Genomic DNA, 19,755 nt, shown 5'->3' with positions numbered 1-19,755 from the left:
CTCAACTTTCGAAATCAATGTTTTTTCAATCTTTTGAAAAGAAACTAGGCCGTGGTAGAGAACACACTGAACACTATGGAAACAGAGAGTAGAATTATCCCACCAGTTTCAGGGTCTCTCTGGTGAACTTGGGCTAAAGAGACTTGGATTATGGTGTCTGTTTCAACTTCTACAGTCAACCTAAATCTAAGAACCTCAGAAAGCTTTAGGACCGGGAACCACATTTTTATGGAGGACCCTGGCAGGAAATAAGTGCTCCCAAACACATTGAATATTTCATTTCTGTGGGGAAATGGGGTGATTCATCTTTCCTGCGCATATGTAACTGATTCAGCCTAAAGGTGCATTTAAATAATAATAATTAGCTTGAAGGAGCCTAAAGGGGATATTTACATCTTTGTACGAGGGCTCCTCCTCCAGTGATGGATGGTGGACGGGGCTGCCTGGCCTGCTGCCCCCACTGCTGCTTGCTTTCTGGGGGGCCAGGGGTGGGGGCGGGGGCGCCGGCAGGTCCGAGCCTCCAGAGTCCCCCAGTTTCCCATCCTCTTGTAGCAGCCTGGAGGAGTTCAGCGCTAGAGGGAAAGCACCCACGGCGGGCGTCGTGCGGTCCCGACCGCTCCCCTTCTCTGATAGCCCTCGGCCCTGGAGGAACCGGCCACCGCCAACCAGGGAGTCTCCTAGAAGAACCCCGGTCTCCTCATCTTCTTCCTCCTCATCTTCAGGATCTCGACCGTCCTCCTCTTCCTCGCCTTCGAGTGGCTTGTGGCCCTCCACGTCCACCTCCTGCTCTTCCTCCTCGTCCTCCTCTTCTTCAGAGCTGTCCTCACTGGGGTAGCTGCAGCTGGTGCCCTCTGGGGACAGAAGGCCTCGGTGGTGCGGCTGCGGGGCCAGAGGGGGCGGCGGTGGCGGGGGTGGCGGGGCTGGGTGGTGGCGCTCCGACCCCGGCTCATCGGGCTGGGGCTGCAGCAGCAGCAGCGGCGACGGCGGCTGCGGAGGGTGATGGTGGTGATGGTGCGGGTGGTGGTGGTGGTGATGGTGATGCGCCGGGGCTGAGTGGGGTGTGCCCGCCGACGCCCCATGTAGCTTGGCCAGGCTTTCTGCGTCGTCCTTGCCGCCCACCGGCCGGAAGGCGCTGGAATGGTGGTAGCTGCCGCCGCCCGCCTTGCGCCCTTCCAGGAGGTGCGGGTGATGGGGAGCCGGCACTCGGGTGCCCACAGAGCCTGCTCCGGAGGACGCAGACCCGGTCCCGGACGTCACTCCTTGCTCTGCGGGTGGCGTGGACCCGGCGCTGCAGTCCCCGCCGCTGCCGCCCGGGGGCGACTCGAAGAGCGTGTCGCGTGCTCCAGTACCCCCAGTAGCCGGAGGACCGGAGCCAGGGCCATTGGCCACCACGGGGGGAGGTTGGCCCGGCGGGGGCGCTGCCTCGGCGCTGCCACCTGAACCGCCCGGCTCGGCCAGGTCCAGGAAGGCCTGACGCAGCAGGGCCGGGCTATCACCCAGCGCGCAGCCGAGCGCAGACGGGGGCTGCGGCGGGGGCTGTAGGTAGGTGGGCACGGGCAGCCCGCCGGGGGTCCGCGGTGGCCAGAACATGCAGAAGGGAGGGTAGAAGGCATCTTTGCGACCCGCGGGCCAGAAGAGACCCGACAGCCCTGCCTTGGGCGCCGCACCTGCGCTCCCCGCGCCCGCTCCCCCCAGGGCCTCGGCCGCTGTCCCCGCGTCCTCCTTCTTGTGGCACAAGCCGAAGGCTGCGGCCGCTGCCGGGAAGGTGTAAGGATGCGGGAAGAGGCCCCCGCAGCCCGGGAACTTCTGTAGCACGCCCCCGAACGAACCCTTGCTGGGCACTGGGATGACTGGGTAGCTGCGTGGACCTTTAGTGCCAGCTGCTGCACCAGCCCCCGCACTGGCACCCACGCCCACGCCGGCCACGCAGCCACCCCCGGGGCCACCTGCGCCTGGCCCGGCGCCGCCTGTGGCTGCGGCCACCGAGAGGCTGGCTGCGGCTGCCGAGAGGCTGGCTGCAGCCACCACAGCAGCCTCCTGGAGGGAATCGTCGTCGTCGTCGAAGCGCGGCCGCTTGTGATGGGCGTGAGGTGCGCCCGCCAGCTCAGCCAAGGGTGGTGGCGGCGGTGGCGGGGGTGGAGCCCCCAGCAGGTGCGGGCCCAGCAGGCTCCCGCCCCCGGCCACTGCGGCTGCGGCCGCCACCGCAGCAGCCTTGACAGAACTGAGTGGGTGACAGGCCGGGTGCGCGCTGGGTTGAGGTAGCGCGCGCTTGCGGCTGCCACCGTTGAACATGGCCTTGACGTCCTCCCAGGCGAAGACTAGCTCGTCCTGAGGACTCTTGTCTGTGAGTTTGAGATGGCGGCGCCAGGAATTGAAGTTAGCTGCGTCTGGCTGCGTGTACTTGGCGTCTGGGGTGCGGTGGGAGTGGAAAATGAACTTGTTGGGGGAGAAGTACATGTTGCAGTAGCTACACTTGATGCACTTGGCGCGAGAGCTGTTGTAGCGCGCCGGGATGAAGCTGCCGCGGCAGCCCCAGGCACACTCGTGCGACACGTCGAAGGCGAAGTTGTCCGGCAGCTTGGGTGGCCGATTTTCGCCCAGGAATGACTTACAAAGGCGCTCGGCCTCACGCTTGGTGATCATGCCACAACGCCGCGAAGAGATGGGCATGGCCCCTGCCCGCCGCAGGATCTCCAGTTGGACAGGTGTGCACTGCACGCACGTGATGCCCAGAGCCACTCGGCGGTTGTGGATCTCGTTATAGCTGAAGTTCTTGAGAAGAGTGTTGGAGATCTGCGCCAGGCACAGGCGCTCCTGCCCGTCGATCACCAAGGACACGATGGGAATGCCATAGAGGATCACCTGGCCCACCTGGTTGGGTTTAAGGTTGGCGTGACCCGGCCGCGGTTGGCTCAATGCATCGGGCTGGAAGGCGCTCGACGGCGATGCAAGTAGTATATCATTGGGCCCTGGCAGTGGGCTGGAAGCCATCTCCTCCACGGAAGAACAGCGGGCTTAGCGCTCCGGGTTTGCCTTGGAGACTGGAAAGGAAAGGAGAAAGTTGACTTGAACCTTTCCTGTTTTAAGACAGAGGGGTGGGGTGAGAACTAATTGGAAATGACAATAGCTTGCTTGCCTTGCTCGAGACCTGATTATTACTGAGCAACTGAGCAAGTTCCAGATGTGCAAAGGTCATCTTTTAAAATCCCCTCCAAGATCGCCCTTGAGAAAGTTCAGCGACTTGGAGTTAACAATTTGTCTTGTGTCCTACTCGCCCCAAGCAAATTCTGTCTACTTATCTGTCTGTCTATTTATCTGTTTCAGCAAATTCCTAAGAAGCTCAAGACATCCCGGATTTATGGAATAAACTGATTGTTGGAACAGGGTATGTGCTCAATAGGAAAGCAATGACTGTTGTCATTAATGATTATACAAGTCATGAAGAACTTGAATTTGGCCATTAAAACCTAAATTGAGAGAGAGAGAGAGAGAGAGAGAGAGAGAGAGAGAGAGAGAGAGAGAGAGAGAAGAATGAATTCAGATGTGCTTGAAAAAAATCGATTTTGGTTAAAAAAATTAACCCAAATATTTTGAAAAGAGAATTTTGTGGTGTCTGTGGTTTCCTTAGTGGAGAAGATTCACTGCTGGTTGAAGCATTTCTCGTTAAAGCAAAACGAAATCTCTTCTTTCCTGTCCTTTCTTTTAGGTATTATTTTAGTTACTTATTTTATTTACTGTAATTAGAAAAATTGAGGGTTAGGGTGAGAAAAATCTATATGCGTGATTACCCCATAAAGTGCGTCATTTTCAAAATTTCAAAGACTCATTTCATGAGCTAAGGACTTCTAGTTCTAGATAAGGGGTCAAGAAGAAGTTAGAAACATAAGCATTTGTAAAAAAGTACCTTCTTGTTACTTTGATACTAGGTACGTTATGTGTGTCAGTACAGGCGAATATATTAAACCCAAAAGCGCGCAAAGAAACACTTCTTGGGAGTCACACCTGGCAGAAGTTAAATATATCCAGTTTCACACAAGCCAGCTTTCATGACATTTCCACCCTTAACTATGTCGGTATGGTTATATATGCTGAGAGTGAGCCCAGCGGTGACCATAATTTCCTAGGTGCACTGAAATTGGACGTATGGGTTCCGACTGAAATAAAATTCCCAATTTCACCTGGTGCCAACTGGATACCCCAATGCGGAATAATAAATATTCACTAAGTTGAACATATAGAAAGGCAGAGGAAAGAAACCTGTGCGACAATAATGCTAAGTCAAACAAGTTAAATGGCCCATTTCCCAGGAAAGCAGGGGATGGTCTTCCCTTAGCTACTTGCACCATGCGTAGGCCAAAGCTGTCCTTTGCCCTGGAAAGTCACTAGTGGCCATCGCAGGGCCCACAAACTGGATTTTGTTACATCGACCACAGAGACTACACTAACTAATCCCTTTAACTGAATGTTCCTTCTTTGGATCCCCATGACATCTGGATGACCTCCTCTGACCTGTTGGGGGATCTTCAGCTTCGCAACCTACAAGAAGGCCGAACAAACCTGGACTCCATCGAAGGAGCTAGGCGTGCCGTGTCAGTCACACGGATCAGAGGCCATATTTTCGGGGGTTAGGACATTAAATGGCCCTCAAGGCGTGGTGATACCTGAGCTTTAGACAACCAGCTCTAGCTTCGCTGATGACCCTTCCAGGCTCATTTTTCTCTTAGAGAAGACCGAACTATCTCAGCGAGACGCTGGGAAAATTCGAACTCTAGCTTCTTAGAAACATGCGCCACGGATGCTGAGTTGGTTACGCGTTAGGAACCCCAGTCTTCACAGCGGAAGACCCGGCAGAAATAACTGCTCTTGAGTGTCCCCGCGTTTACCCCAAACCATTCCAGAAACTCCTTCAGCAAGACAGAAATAAGATTTTGGTTGGGGTGTATTTTGAGGGGTGAAAGGAGAGACAATTAAAAGTTAGTTGAACTGAAAAAGGAACCTGACAAACTTCTTCATCTGCCTCATGAGGCAAATGACCCTCCTTCTCCTGACTCTGAAACCACCATTCCAAGGCCCGCCGCCCCTCCACCTATCCCAGAAATTCCTCGGCTGGGTTTCTCTAACCATCAGCTAGGTGCGGATTCAGGACCGGCGGGTTTGGGTAGTACCTGGTAAGCCCTTGACGTCTTTAGGCTTGTAGCTGCCGGCCCATCTTCCGAGGACGCTCGGAGGCGAAGCATCCAAGCGGGTCCTCGAATCCAGCGGGCCGGACTCAGGCGAGCTGAGCGAAGATCCCGGTACTGGCGCGAGCTAATGGCGCTCAAATCCCGGCGTGGGGGGGGGGGCAGAATGGGGGCCTGGATTGGGGCAGGATGTCCCCACAACCACAGAAAGTGTGGGTGCGCGGAAACCCGCGGCAAGCGAGCCCCAAGTGGAGCGTAGTCTGACAGCGCCTTTCTCTGTCTCTGAACTCGTGTCCGATGGAGGGGACGCCACCCAGCGGGCAGGGTGACGTCACCGTCTCCCTGACACTCCACATTAAAGGGCTGGCATGTTACAGGGAGGGAGGGGGAGAGCAAAAGCGAGAAGGCGCTACATAGAGATCCTTTTCCAGCAGGCACAACGAACGCCACCACCTAGCCAACTGCAACTGGGCAGCTCCTCAACCTGAGAACAAAACGCAGCAATAAGGCTGGATCCCCTGATCTAGTTTAGGAGTCCAACGCTGAATCACTGGCGAGAATCCTAGGGGGATTCCAGAACACCGGCGAACTAAGTGTCTGTCTGCCTGTATTAGCCCCGTTTTATTTCTCGAAGTCACCCTCCTTCCTGAAAACCGTTCCTTCAGAGCAGGAAGCACACGAGCAGCCTCGGTGTCTCCGAAGATAAGCAGATTAATTTCAGCACTCGTTTGAAGCACTGCAGAAGGAGAGAAAGGAGAGAAGTTTCTCCGTTGGGTTCCCAAAGCAGAAGCTGGGAAAGAAGCAGGAAGAGACTACTGGCCTCAGATTCGCTCTTACTTTCCAGGGCAAAGTAGCCACTCACTGAACCTTGTCCAGCTGGTCGACAGTGGGCACAAATGGGTGAAGACACCGGTGGGTACCAGTGTGCATTCATCCACAAGTGACGGCTAGAACACCCCCTCTAACTCATTTTTAAAAGATCTATGCAGGCCATGTCTGCACAAGGAAGAAGTAGGATGCTCTATTAAGGAGGCCCATGGACAAATTGCCAATTCCCCTGGAGAAATAAATTTCTACAGAATCCTGTAAGAGCATGCAGACCCCCCCACCCCCCAAAGGAGCCAACTAGGATGAGAAAGATCTTTCTTCATAGTTCTCTAAACTGAGGCACATTTTGGGATATTAATGAAGTATGCAATGTTATCTCCTAATTGGCTGGCTCTTAAGAGGCAAAGCAGACGCTGGCCAGTTTATCAGAAAGTAAGAAGCCATTTGCTTAGAGGATATTCTAAGGAGTGTACTTGCGAGTTATGTTCTTCCAGGACTATTCCAGATGAAGCCCAGTTACTGCCAGGTGAGACAGGCTAAGGGATGGGCAGTTACTCTGTGGGAATGATGGAACTGCCTCCATTAAGCCCAAAGCCCAGCCAGATCCCATTACAACAAAGACAAGTATAAAAACGTGAAACCTTAACAGCTCTCCATAGGTTAACAGAGCCAAGGAGAGCCAGGAAAGTCAGGGCCTTTGCTCAGGACTTTGTGGGCTTTAGATAACTACATCCTGGAAACAGTCTCAGGGTCATGAAAAGGGTGACATTTATTGGAGGCAGAAGTTTCAAGTGGCAGTGAAATAATTTTTCACTTATCTGAAAGAAAAAAACTAGACCCTGTCTTGAGGGGCTGAAAACAGCTCAGGACTGCCTGTTCATGCTTCTAGACACCCTTTGCAAGGGGGAAAGCTAGGAAGACATGCATGGGTAGTCTTCCTGCCCAAATGTCTGCCCCTAAGCCTGTTTCCAATGTTCCAGGGCCCAGCCGGCATCTGCCTTCCTGCCTGCCTTCTTTTTGGAGTCAAGGGCTCTCACAAAATAGGTTTAGACTTGCTCTGTCTGTCCCCAGAGCCCAGGATGCTGGAAGGAAAGGCCCCAGCCCCACAGAAAGCCATACACTGGGCAGGCTTAGGGTGACAGAAGTTGATTATCTCTCAGTGAGGTACCACAGGAAATGCTGGGGCAGTGCTGTGGGGAGGAAGTGTCCCGGGTTTATACTTTTACCATGCCGCCCACTTATTACTAAAGACACTGAGTTCTACTCTTAAAAAGGTATCTTCAAATATCTTTCTTTGGAAAGAATTCCTCTGACCGGGTCTTTGCTTTCTATTCTTCTGTCCATTCAGCAACTCTACACTCCGGTGGTGCCAGCAGCCACTGACTTCTCATCTGTCACAGTGCTTTGGAGCTTGACGGAATTATAAGGCTGACACTATAATTTTTTTTTTCAAGTTTTACTAGAAAGAGAAATGTGTAGTGTAAGACTAAATATTTTTATTCAAATGATTATATGAAGAGCCAGTATTTCATTTCCTCAGCGAGTCTGGATGGCCTGCTTGTGGTGGGAGTGGGGTGGGGAGACAGGCCAGTTGTAGATACAAAGTAGTTTTGCGCCCCCCCCTCCCCCAAGTGGATTCTGTTCTCAGAGAATCTTGTCTGAGCTGCGTGGATGGCAGTTCATTTGTGTTCTGTGAGCAACTGTACTACTCGCTGCTTCAAACCCTTTGTTTGCTTTGAACAAGTTCCATACTGCTGCTCCTTGAGGCTATGCCAGTCCTTGCCCTGGCATCTGGGGCCCGATAGGCCCTGGGAGGAGTCGGCCCAGGCAGGAGGAGGCTGTTTGGGGCGAGTTAATCAATGCTTTCCTATTCGAGCGGACATGCATTTTACACATCGGGACTCTCCTCAGCCTGCTAATTGATTCAAATAGTTTTATTGGTTAAACTGGTGTCACCCGTTTGCATGATCTATCACCGCACAAAGGAGAGCATTTCCACTCTCATCTCCATTCCGGGCGGCTGCGGTTCACCCAGGCTAAGGACAGGTAAAGGAGCCCAGACGCCCGGACCCAAAGGAAAACCACAAACCGAGCTAGCCCCTTCAGAGCTGGAGGGGAGAGGCCTCTATGCAAGAGTACGCGGCCAGCACTCTATCGCTGATGGAGTCTGATAGCTAAGAATATTATTAACTGTTTGAAGGGAACCCAAACCAAGCCAGGGCCGAGTCCAGAGTTTTTCACTTTGGAAGGGGTTTGGCTCAGAGGAGCCGCAGCAAACTGAGAAGGACGCCCTGGCAGCAGAGGAGGGAGCTGTCCGCGCGTCCGCGGTGCTGACGCAATGCGATGCTCCGGGGCATAACCGATCCTGGAGGAACTCTCCCAGCCGGTCGCCATGGGAGCCTTAGATTCAGCTTTGGGCAGGGCCCATTATATTTAAGAGGCAGGCAAGAGGTGCTGCAGAAATCACACCTCTAACTTGTCATAACTGCCCGTTTAGACAACAGAGACACCACTTATCTGTCCTAACCTCCCTCTCTCTCATTTGGTGCTGAAGAACCCATGCCACTTGCATATCAAAGGTTCACCCCACTATCCCTCCTTCTAATTCCTGTTCCCCTTTTGTTTCTATTCATACTCTCGGGCAGGAATATCTCTGCTCCTGTCCTTGACTTAGATGCCCCTGGCATGGTATTTCTGTATCAGACAAGAGAAAGCATGATTTCCTGGCCACTCCCAGAAGTGCGAAAGGAGATTCATAAGGAAACTTGAAGCCCGGTGGACAGGTGAGATCACCAAATACAGGGGATTCACATGAAGCTGGTACAAATTTCTCTGTGACCACTTCCCAGCGATGGGAACCTGCTCAGATACCTACATCTCACGAGCCTCACTTGCAAAATGGGGAGGTTGCTGGGTAGTGCACTCGATGAAAGTGAGAATTAAGTTATATGTATATACATGCTATATATGTGTATATGTGTATACGCATATGCTGTGCTTTACACATTTAATCCACGGTACTCTGAGCTGGCCTCCCCTGGAGAATGAGAACCAGGATTCAGTCTGTTAGAATGTGTTCTAGATAGCACAAATGGCTCATAATAAATGACATCAATTATGCTTTAACTCAGTGGGCAGAGGTGAAACCAATTCACTCATAGGGATATCAGTTTTTCTCTCTAAAATTATATTTTGCCCTTAACTGATAAAGTATTTAAAAAAAGATTTATTTTATTTTTTTTAACTGTGTATATGTGTGCGCCCCCCCCCCACGTGTGCCCATGAGCATAGATGGCTGAAGAGAACAGAATGGGAGTGTTCACAGGCTTGGTGAACCGACCCATGTGGGTACTGGGAGTTGAACTCCAGTCATCTACAAGCAGATGTGTACATCTGAGTCACATCAAGCTATCTTTCCAGCCCCAGTATAGCTTGCTTGTTTTATTTATTTATTTATAAATGGGGTCTTGAACTTTCAATTCTCATGTGACATCATGCCACATTTTAGGGTCTGTTTTATATACACAGGTAGCCAAAATCCCAACAAATGTTTGTTCATCCCACTTTAAAGAAATTAATAATAAAAATTTCTAAGGATGATGGCCATAATGATACAAATTGCTGACTACTCTCAATTCTCAATGGCTGTCCTTTCCATAGCTTGACCAACAAGCCCAGCTCAAACTCCTGGATTCCACTGACTCATTCAGAGTTATGTAAGGCAAAGCCAGGACCAGAAGGCAACCGAAGGTTCATTCATGACGGAAATCACAAAGACATGGCAAAGACCCTTGAACTTTTGGAGGCAGAGACAATCTTCGAACCTTCCCTGAACATTGTCCATTAAGAAGGACTGCAAATGACAAACAGTGAGAACACAAACTTTCTTGGGGAAAGGAAGAGAAAATGCACCTCCAAACTCCGTACCCTTAAATTCCTCATGTGAATCAATGATTCATTCTTAAGTTTCACGCACATACCTATATAAGAAATAAAAACTCTGGGGGAGGGTTCAAGTCTTAATTTTCTCTTTATCAAAAGAAGCCATTATTGCGAAAAAACTTGAACTTGTGTAAATGGCAGAGAAAGCTCGTTATCAGTTTGCAGGAACCAGGAACCATTAAGACGCGTACTGCTGCCATTTCTTTTTTCGGGTTTAAACAGAGAATGAACATTTATTCTTTCACATTTCCCACACGCCTATGAATACAGCCAGACATCATTTCTAGGAGCTAATACACCCAGGTTGGAGCATGAAGTTAGTGTATGCGATGTCCACTTAACAAATATCAGTTGATCAGGATGAAATTCAAAGGCAACGAAAACACCAAGGATTTGTAGATGCACGCTCTCCCTAAATACACCTGCAAACATGCATCAGAGATGAAGAGTGACACGGGGAATAAGCCTGTGCACTAGGTTCTCCTCCCTTCCCTCTCCCCTTTCTCCCTCTCTGGGAGCGTGCAGACACATATGACCCACCCTCTCCACTCCCCTTCTTTGCACACTGAGAAGGAGGGAGGGGGGTCCTTTGAAATGGAGGTGGTCCCAGCTGGAAAACCCCGGAGCTCATTTAGATCACATCACTTCAGGCTTTTGTCTCTGCTCCTGAATAACCTAGGCTGCTGCAACAAAAGGATAAGCATCTACATAGAGCTTGCATTGGCAAAGATGTATCTCAAAGATGCTGCTGCAATAATGGATAACAAGGCAAGATGCCTGCCTTTTTTTTTTCCTTTTCTCTTTTTTGATTGCCATTCCTAAAGAAGGGAAAGGAGAAAAGGGGAGAGAGGGAGAGAGAGAGAGAGAGAGAGAGAGAGAGAGAGAGAGAGAGAAGAGGAGAGGAGAGGAGAGGAGAGGAGAGGCAAAAGCAGAGATTGTGAAAGAGAAAACCAAGGCAAGTATTTGGGTGGATTCCCACGAGAGTCTTTAATTGTATGAAGATTTCAACTACTACAACGTATATGAAATGAGGTTCCGGCTTACTTTATTTTATAAGTGGCTCTTTTATTTCACGGAACTAGTTTAAGAAGTGGCTGACACAGGATGTAGAACAGGACCTCTTAAAGCTTGGAAAAGGGAGGGGAGGGTGGGGGAGGGGCGTAGGTTGTCTGTTGGTGTGTCACTAGAGAAAGGAAAATAATATAGATACACATTTAACATCTCCCTAGCTGACACTGCTAGATAGAACATTAGATTTTATTTTCTGGGGAGAAAGGAAGGAATTTCTTGTTTTTCTTTTCCTGTTCTTTCCCCCAATACTGCCCACATGAAAATTCTGCTTTGCCCCTAAGCTTGATCCTATTTGCTACTACACTCATAGACTACCATGTGCTCCCTGGGGGGGGGGGGGAACAGGGGTCCAGTAAGCAGTACACATTTCTTCTGCTCGCAGACTTGAACTTTGTGTTAGCAAAAGGTGACATGACACATTAGTCAGCTAAAGCTCACGATAAGCTACCCCAACTTTGAAGCCTTGAAGCACTAAAGGCTGAAAGAGATTTTTTTGTTTTGTTTTGTTTTGTTTGTTGTTGTTGTTGAAGAGAAATACCTTGAAATGCACAAAAGTGAAAAGTCCTTTCAACAACTCTATCTGAATATTTGCTAGATGTCATATCTTCAGGAATATCCCCAGACCAAAGGCAATAGCATCTCAACTTTTTTTTTTCCAAAACATATTATGGTATCACTGACAAACTCTTAATGTAGGCAAATAATTAAATTTTCCATCTTTTAGAACTGTGTAACCTTGGGTGTCTTAGAAACAAATTGCACAAACAAACCATGGAGATGAGCACTGGGGGTTTCAGAGGAGATATAATGAACCAACTTTAATTACTAACTTGAAATTAAAAATGTAATATACAGATTTAAATTTATTTTCACCTAAATTGTGTATAAAATTATATGGCTTTTGCAGGCTAAGAAATGCTTTGTAACCAGCCATGCTGCTAAAAAGTCTGAAGTAGTTTCCAAAAGCGAGTTCCCAGATTCACACAGTAATAATGACACATTTATCATTACTGATGACCACCTACTGGGTAATTATTGCTTTGTTACTACTATTACAATCAAGAGATTTCTTTATTTACTGTTAACATTCACTTAAAACTGAATGTTAATGACTGTTCTGAATTCACCAAAGAGAGTTTTCTGTTATATTTCAGAAGTACTTATGTTCTGGTTCAGAAATGGAAAACCATATCAGAACAGAACAGAAGGAGCGTACTTCATTCTCCCCTTCTCCGGAGAACATAAGTGGCATTCTGAGGATTTCTGGAGCAAAATTCTTCAGCTCAGAATTCCCCAAAGGTCAACATAATGCAACCACTTGACTTGTGCTAATTATCTAAGTATTTTATTACAGGAGATCCATTCATTATTGATACTTGTTTACAGTAACTTCCTATTTGGGAGAGTTGTATTTTATATGAGAAGTAAGCCAGCCATTGCTCCAGGGCTCACCTCTCCCACCTCATCTCTTCTTTCCCCTCTGTTTAGTTTCACATTCCTCCTAGGTTTTGTCCCTACTGGTGCACATACAAACCTAGAAGGCTCCCAACTCCATCTCCCTTACCCCTTCAGAACTCCCAGTTCTTCCAAGTAAGCTCTGTGTTTGCAGAGTTGGCCAGAGTTGGTATGGATGGGAAAATATAACTGACTGCAGGTTTTCATACACAGTCTAAACTCCTCGAGGCTCAGGCATCTTCACTCAGAGATCAGGAGATAAGCATTACAGAAAAGGGCATGGTGGAAACTCTTAATCAGTGATGGGACAGACGGATGAACTCTGAAGGACGCTTCTGGAGTCCCTGAAATGTCGGACTCTCACAGCCAGTGGTGGTAGTGCAGTCTACAATAACTTGTTCCAAACACTTGTCCCACTAGTAAGACACATACTTTTGCTGGTGGGGTGACCTCAGAGAATCCCAGGGAAATACTACACAGACTGCATAGTCCAGAGACCCTGGAGAGTTTAGTTCTAGAAACTTTGTGAGGCTAGCTGTCCTGTGCTTCCCAGAGAAGCCAAAGGCCCTCAGCCTAAATATAGGAGATTCTCCTTGGGGTTTCCCCCAGGATTAAGAACCCCTGCCAGTTTGGATGTAAGATGTCAAAAGTCAGTAAGCTGGACCTGGAGGGAGTCTTGCAGTGGAGAAGCTCATGAGGTAGAGTAGGAAACATGGGGGTAGCTGGAAATGGCCTGTTCCTCCAAGCTGTGGTAAATGCAAATGGGAAAGAACCGGCTAGAAGCTGTTGCTGTAGGGGTTTGGATCACTTGAGAAGGATGGAAAAGGGAAGTCTGGAATGAGGTAGAAGGAACTTTGGGGAAACTCCTACAAGTTACCTGAGATTGATCTAGTCTGCCCAAAGCTCAGAGCAGAACTGACAGAGCTCAAATCTCAGGTTTACCCCTGAGTCTTTACTCTGTAGCTTAGAACTTCACCACTTTTGAGTTTTTAGTACAGAGAAGAGGGGGGAGCTCAGGTCCCCAGGGCTCTGTGATGAATCCTGGTGAGGGAAATGGAGTGACTGGGAGAGTACTGATATTAGGTCCATAGTGAGTGTTTCAGGTTTGGTCAGCTCACCCTCCCCCGCCCCCACTCAGCTAGGCTTCTTGCCTTGGACTTTTACTTCGTGCCAGGGTGAAACAGCACCCTGTGATCTACGGAGGAATGCCGTTCCCAGCAAGGCTCCTTTAATGGTCCTTTAACAAACTCTTCGATTTCTCTTTAGCTGCTCTGGCTCTCACTCACCGCTTCCCTCTTCCCTTCTCTACTGTCTCCATCAATTATTTATGACAAGCATTAATTATTCAGGAAAAGAGAAAACTCCAGCTTTGGGAACTTTATGAAGGGGAGCTGGGGGCTCCTTTCCTGTACCCACGGTAGTTTTGAAGGTTGGGACTGCACAGAAGAACGGGAACTCAGTAGTTGGAAAGGAGATGAGGTGTGTGTGTGTGTGTGTGTGTGTGTGTGTGTGTGTGTGTGCTAGACTCTTCATCTTGGTCCGCTCTGGCCACTGACTGCTTTGTGTAACCTCCAGGGACCAGAAGTTATGAAGCTCATCCGCAGGAGTCGCTGTCCGAACTTGATGGTGTTGAAACCGCCAGCTTGAGTCCCAGAGGCTGCGGGTTGCGGGGTGGATGGGTGTACCAGAGGGTGGGTGGGTGTTGTTGTTGTTGTTGGTGGTGGTGGTGGTGGTGTGTGTGAGTGTGTGTGTGTGTGTGTGTGTGTGTGTGTGTGATCTGGATTCGACCCCTGGCAGGGGGCTTCTTTCTAAAAAGTCTTGTTTGGCTTCTCTCCCTTCAACCGCCCCCCACCCCCACCCCCCGCCTCGTGACACCAGGAACGCTGTAACCAAAGATTAATTGCCTTAATCAAATCGACCCACCCTTTGCAATTAATCTTTTACCAACAAATTAGAAACAATTTACCTCAACCTCCTGGGTCAGAAGGAGAGAAGAGGTAGGGTGGTGCAGGGAATGGACAGGATGGGAGACTTTGACAAAACCTGCCAAGGTGTGAAGCGGGCACTTGGGAACCGGTGTGCATTTAACGCCAGAGGGGAGGGAGGAGGTCGGGGTCAGCGTGGGATTCCTGGAGTGTCATTCAGCTCTGGGTTCTCAAAAGGAGTGGAGGCCGAGGGCAGAGGATGAGGCCACTTACCTGTCCGCACCGCCCGCGCGGTCTTCGGCCCTCAGCGCTCGGTCCTCCCGCCTGCCTGGCGCTCCGCCGTTGCTCCGGCTCTGTCTCCAGCGGCGCCCGCCGCCTCCCTCGCGCGGGATCCGCCGCCGCCCGCAGTCCGCGCTTCTCTGCGTGCCTGCTTGCGGACTGGTACTCCTCCGGGTCCCCGTCCGGTCCGCTCCTCCCCTGCTCTCCGTTCCTCGTAGTCCCTTAGCGCTTCCTACTCCCCTTCTCCGCAAGTTTGTAAGTTTGGGGTGAGGGTCGATCTTCTCGCACCCAGCTTCTCAGTTTAGCTTGCTCAGATCCGCACCCCCACTTCCCAGCTAAGACCTGGGTCTCTGACGCCGCCTGTTGGTCAGGCAGAGCAGGGCCGAGCCACAGCGCAGAGACAGTCCTTCACCCCTCACCCTCTCAGTGCCCAGTAGTTCAAACAGCACCCAAAGAAGGCGAAGTTGAGGGCCGGGTAACTGCAATGAGGCCTAGGGCAAAAGGTTAACCGTGCACACCAGGTGTACATAGCCTGGGCTGAACTTGTGATTCTGAGGGGAAAGGTTGTCTCAAGGCCTGCAGGTCGCCTGTGCCACCCACAGACAGGCAGTTCATTAATGGCTATATCCTTCTCCAGTTCTTGAGAACAAACACCCGAGGGGAGGCTGGACCTAGAGGCTGGTGTCTTTTGGGAGCGTTGATCGTGAACATCAATTGAGTATCTATGGAACCGAGGAAAGGAAGCTGGGAAGGTTAAAGTCCTGCGAGTGAGTCCTTCCCAGGAAGGGGGATGGGGAGCTTTGGGGACCGGGATGACAATCATCTCACTAGGGAGTTTCAAACCTGGGTAGGGGTTTGGCAAATATGGGTCAGGGGTCCCAGGTAGAGATCAGGACTCCGGGGGAGGGATTCTAGCAAGGTGGACAAAACCCAGGAGGTCTAGGTGGCCTTACATAGGGAGGTTTTCTGCACTGGCCTGGTCCCTAAGTGACTACCCTGGTGCTGGTCTCCCACGGATTAACCTTCCCTTCGAAATCTTGGGACGTCTTGGCCTGGCCCTGGACCTACCAAGGCCTCATAGACTGGAGGTATGTTAGTCTTCCCATCCTCACCCTGTCTTTTTCATTCAAAGAATTGATGTAATGTTTCTCCCTACCCCTTCTTTCTCTAATAAACGATTCCCATAGATTATTCGACGCAGAGAAGGAAGGCGGCTGCTTAAAAAACAAAAAGCCATAGCCCTAATGAGTTCAATTACAATGTGGTAAACACATTGCCTCTACGCTTTAATTAAGCCTGCTGCCCAATTTTAACTCATTAGTAATTCATTAAGAGAACAGCCCCGTGCTGGCGGGTGGAAGGCACCGTAGACAGAATGTGCTGGGTGGAGTCCACACAAGGCTGGCCAACAGCAGGGGGTTGGGGGCCGGCCTCAAGCGAACCAGGTATGTGATCCACTGTCTTCAGTATCCATTAAGACCAGGATCCCCTCCCCAGACGTAGCAGACTTAGCAACTCTGAGCGCCCAAGATGACCTGTCCTATGCTTAGCCCCTTGGGTTTATAACAGTTTGCAAACCTGTTGGGTAGGTAAAGGTGATGTGGGGCAGAGCCTTGGAAGGGGGGAAATGTCCTCAGATTAAACCAGGTGGCCTAGTTAGGTGCGTTTATGCTTCTTTCAATTTGTATTAGAGAGAGGGAGAGAGAGAGAGAGAGAGAGAGAGAGAGAGAGCTCTAGGTTTGGTGTTAGCTCTCAGTGCCACTACAGTCTGCACTCTTGCAGAGAAATCAGACCATGTTTTTTGAGCCTGGGATGAAGATGGTGGTGGGAGAAGACTGTTGGCTGCTGAGGGAGATCTGGAGGTAGGAGCCACGCATCTCCTTTTTCCCTTTTTCTCTCTTCTGAGTGGTTAAGACTGGGACTCTGTATCTGTTACTATGCCAGTTGAAACCAGCACATTGTGGACAGGAAGGGTAAGAGCGTGGAAGAGGTAATCATAACCTGTCAGCAAACTGTTAAGATAGGGCCTCTTCCTAACAGCGAGAGCTTAAGACAGCCCCTTCCCCCCCCCCCCCCCCCCCCCCGCCCTGGCCTTGGCAGGTTCTAGAAAGGAAGTGTCAGCAAACGTGTTCTAGGTGCTTCACAGTTTGGATAGGATTGAACCCATGGCTCTCATGGGTTCCAGCGTGGAGTTTCCAAAGCAAAGGGCATTCAGAGAAAGGGTTTATAGAGGAGAGTTTTGGTTAAGGAAAAGGACTTGGAGCTGCTTTTGTCCCAATTCTGGGGCTTTCTTTGGTTCGAAGAATTCCTGGGCGCCCTGGCTGCTCACCGCGCCCCCTAGGTACGGCGAGAACTTGTCCAGTCCGAGAAGGTCGGCTCCGCCTTCCGAGGGCGGGTGGGGACTCCCCGCGGTCAGTGCGGAGCCCCGGGGGCCGGGGCTGTTTGCGTTCCTGCCACCCCCGAGCTCTTGTCAGTCGCCAATCGCCAGCTCAAGCCCAGACGCTCCTGGTCAGAGCTACAGCCGCTTCTGAAAGAGAGTGCAGAGACGGGATTTCCTCTCCGCCAAGGGTAAAAGGTCCCGCGGTCAGGTGGCCCAGGAGGAGGGTTGGGCACCCGGAGGACACTCCGGGGCTTGGCTGGGATGCGCCAGAGGGGTGTCTTGAATTTTGGCCTACCTGCTTACCCTAACGCAGGAAATGCTGCGGGTTCATTCTGGGTACCCAGAGGACGGAGGTCCAGCCTGTTTTTGCACTTTTTGGATTCTCTGGAGAGGGTTTAGGGGGAATCTACCACCCGCCACCCGCCACCCCCTCCCGCCACCGGATCTGAGTTTCAGCCCTGGCGTGGTAGATCCCTCCCCAGACGGTGGGCGGCGGGAGGGATCTCCTGTCAGGTGAAGCACAGAGTGCACAGACCCTGGTTCCTGGTGAGAGGCAGTCATGGGTCTGGTGAGTGTCGCTTCTGGTTGCTTTTCCAGAGCCCTGCGCTGGCCTGATCGGTCTTCCTCCCAAGGTTTTGGCCTGGTCGCACAGCGCCTTCCTGCGCACGGAGGATTGGCCTCCCGGAACTAGCTAGGGGGAAAAGGCCCCTCTCCAGCTCCGCGGAGTGCAATCAAAGCAGAAAAAGGTGACCCGTTCGGCAGGCAATCTGGGCGCCTAAAATGCGGAGGGGCAGCTATGGGATCAGCAAGGAGAACAAGTGGGCAGCCTTGCAGGAAACCCGCCTCTTTCTAAGAGTTTCCAGGTTTGGAATCCAGTTAGATGTCTGTGGGAGAAATCAGAGGCAAGAGGACATTAATCTACTCTAGGAAAAAAGTTCACATTAGGAAAAGAGTTAACAACATTTCAAAGAAGTTCCTCGGGCCTGGTGTTAACTTATTTTTTTTTTCCTTCTTTAATTCAGGGACTGGGGTGGTAGGATGTATTCTGTTCCTGTTGACAGTAGAATAATTAAGGACTTTGTGTATATATGTAAGTTAGGGGTGGGGGAGAATCACTTCTCGACTCTGTCAGGTGAAACCTTTAGAGCTACCACTTCCCCCTTGCAGAAGGAGGCACTCTCATTTGCAAAGTACGTCTGTCCAATCCCCACTCCACTCCCAACTTGGTTTTTTTTTTTTTTTTTTTTTTTCTTTCTTTCTTTTTGGTCAGGGATGCTGAGAACAGGACCGGAAGTCAGTGTAGAGCTTAGAGATGCCATGGTTTTCCTAAGGTGGGCCTAAGCCAAAAATCAATCTGTGGGTTTCATACAACTTACTTTTCTTTTCTTTCTTTTGTGACGTTCCCCCCCCCCCAACCCCCACAGGACCGGCAGCTGCGGGGCGACAGACTCTTAGAAACCAGCCCTTAAAATACTAAACATGTTGTTTGCTGTTTTGAAGGATGTCTCTGGGGACAAGGATGTCATTCCATAGTTTAGTATTGTAAAAGATGTGGAGCTGGAGGAAGCAGAAGAGAATCACATCTTTGGTAAGGCACAGAAAGTAGAAATCCCAAATAAGCAGGCTAGTAACCATTTACAAGCCTGTCTTAACAGGGCTGACAGAGCATGGACAATGGCTTAAGACGGGCAAGCAGGGGACAAATGGAAGGTTCTGGAAATGCTGCCTTGAGACTCACCGTAGAAGAACAGGAAGAGCCTGTTGACTCATTCTTGAGGTTTTTTTTTTTTTTGAAAGAAAAACATGTTCACAGTTAAAACACTTATATGTTAGCTATAAGTAGGACCTTGCATCTAATTATCACTTGGCTCCTTTGAATTAGGTACCATTGTCTACACAGAGAAAACTGAAGCTTAGAGTGTGTTCCTTTTTCTCAAGTCCACACAGCTTGGTAAGTAGCAAAACCTGGTTTCAAGTTGATATCTGTTTAGAGTTTGAAACATACTCTGAACCAGTAAGGCATATTGTGGACCACTTTAAATTTGTCATGCCATTTTATTCTGAAGTAGATTTGGCCCACACTAGCTGTAGTTCGAACTATGATTCTCAGTTCATCGGGTGGATCCATGACAGTTCTTTTGGGAACTGATATTTGGGGGAGTGTATTTGGAGAGAGATTACCGCTCTGGTTTGGTTGTGGGATGTCACCCAAAGGTGCCTGTGTTGCATGCTTGGTCCCTAATGTAATAGTATTAAGGGGTAGTGGAGTTTTAAAGGGAGATAGTTAGGTCACATGACCTCAGAAATGATTAATGTGATTTTCTGGGGACTCCAATTAGTTTTCTATGAATAAGTTGTTATCAATGAGTAGACCTCAAGCCTGGAGTTGTATTTCAGTGGTAAGGCCCTGGCTTTGATTACTGGCAACACACATACACACACACACACACACACACACACACACACACACACACACAGAGGAATGAAAGGAAGAAAGAAGAGCAAGCCAAGATACTTAGCTTACTCCTCAGTCTTTCTCTTGCTTCCCCTCTCGCTGTGAAATGCTCTAGTAATAGGCTCTAACATTAGATGGAGTTGCTGAGTCTTGAACACTCTGCCTAAAGAAACCATTATTCCTTTTTAAATGTTTTTCTGTCTGTCTGTCTGTCTGTCTGTCTGTCTATGCATTTGTTTG

General features: G+C 50.0%; 1 protein-coding gene and 1 long non-coding RNA gene across 2 annotated transcripts in view; one reads left to right on the top strand and one right to left on the bottom strand.

The window, feature by feature from the left end:
- Nucleotides 1-5,199, bottom strand: part of Skor2 (SKI family transcriptional corepressor 2) — a 44,122-nt gene extending 38,923 nt beyond the window's left edge. The window contains exons 1-2 of the mRNA XM_021151021.2: nt 5,166-5,199; nt 394-3,041 (exon numbers count right to left, since the gene is read on the bottom strand). Of these exons, the coding sequence (XP_021006680.1) occupies nt 394-2,991 (2,598 nt within the window). The 5' untranslated portion in view covers nt 2,992-3,041; nt 5,166-5,199. The remainder of the gene's footprint in view (nt 1-393; nt 3,042-5,165) is intronic.
- Nucleotides 5,200-14,854: 9,655 nt separating this feature from the next.
- LOC110285070 lies at nt 14,855-19,012 on the top strand. The gene is made up of 4 exons (XR_002377018.2): nt 14,855-14,935; nt 15,318-15,447; nt 18,716-18,837; nt 18,943-19,012. It is a non-coding gene; the product is annotated as an uncharacterized LOC110285070 (long non-coding RNA).
- The last annotated feature ends 743 nt before the right edge of the window (nt 19,013-19,755 follow it).

Source organism: Mus caroli, chromosome 18, assembly GCF_900094665.2.
Source record: "Mus caroli chromosome 18, CAROLI_EIJ_v1.1, whole genome shotgun sequence".
NCBI classification, from domain to species: Eukaryota; Metazoa; Chordata; class Mammalia; order Rodentia; family Muridae; genus Mus; species Mus caroli.
Note: the sequence above shows the minus strand (reverse complement) of the source record. Positions and strands in the feature narration are given on the sequence as shown.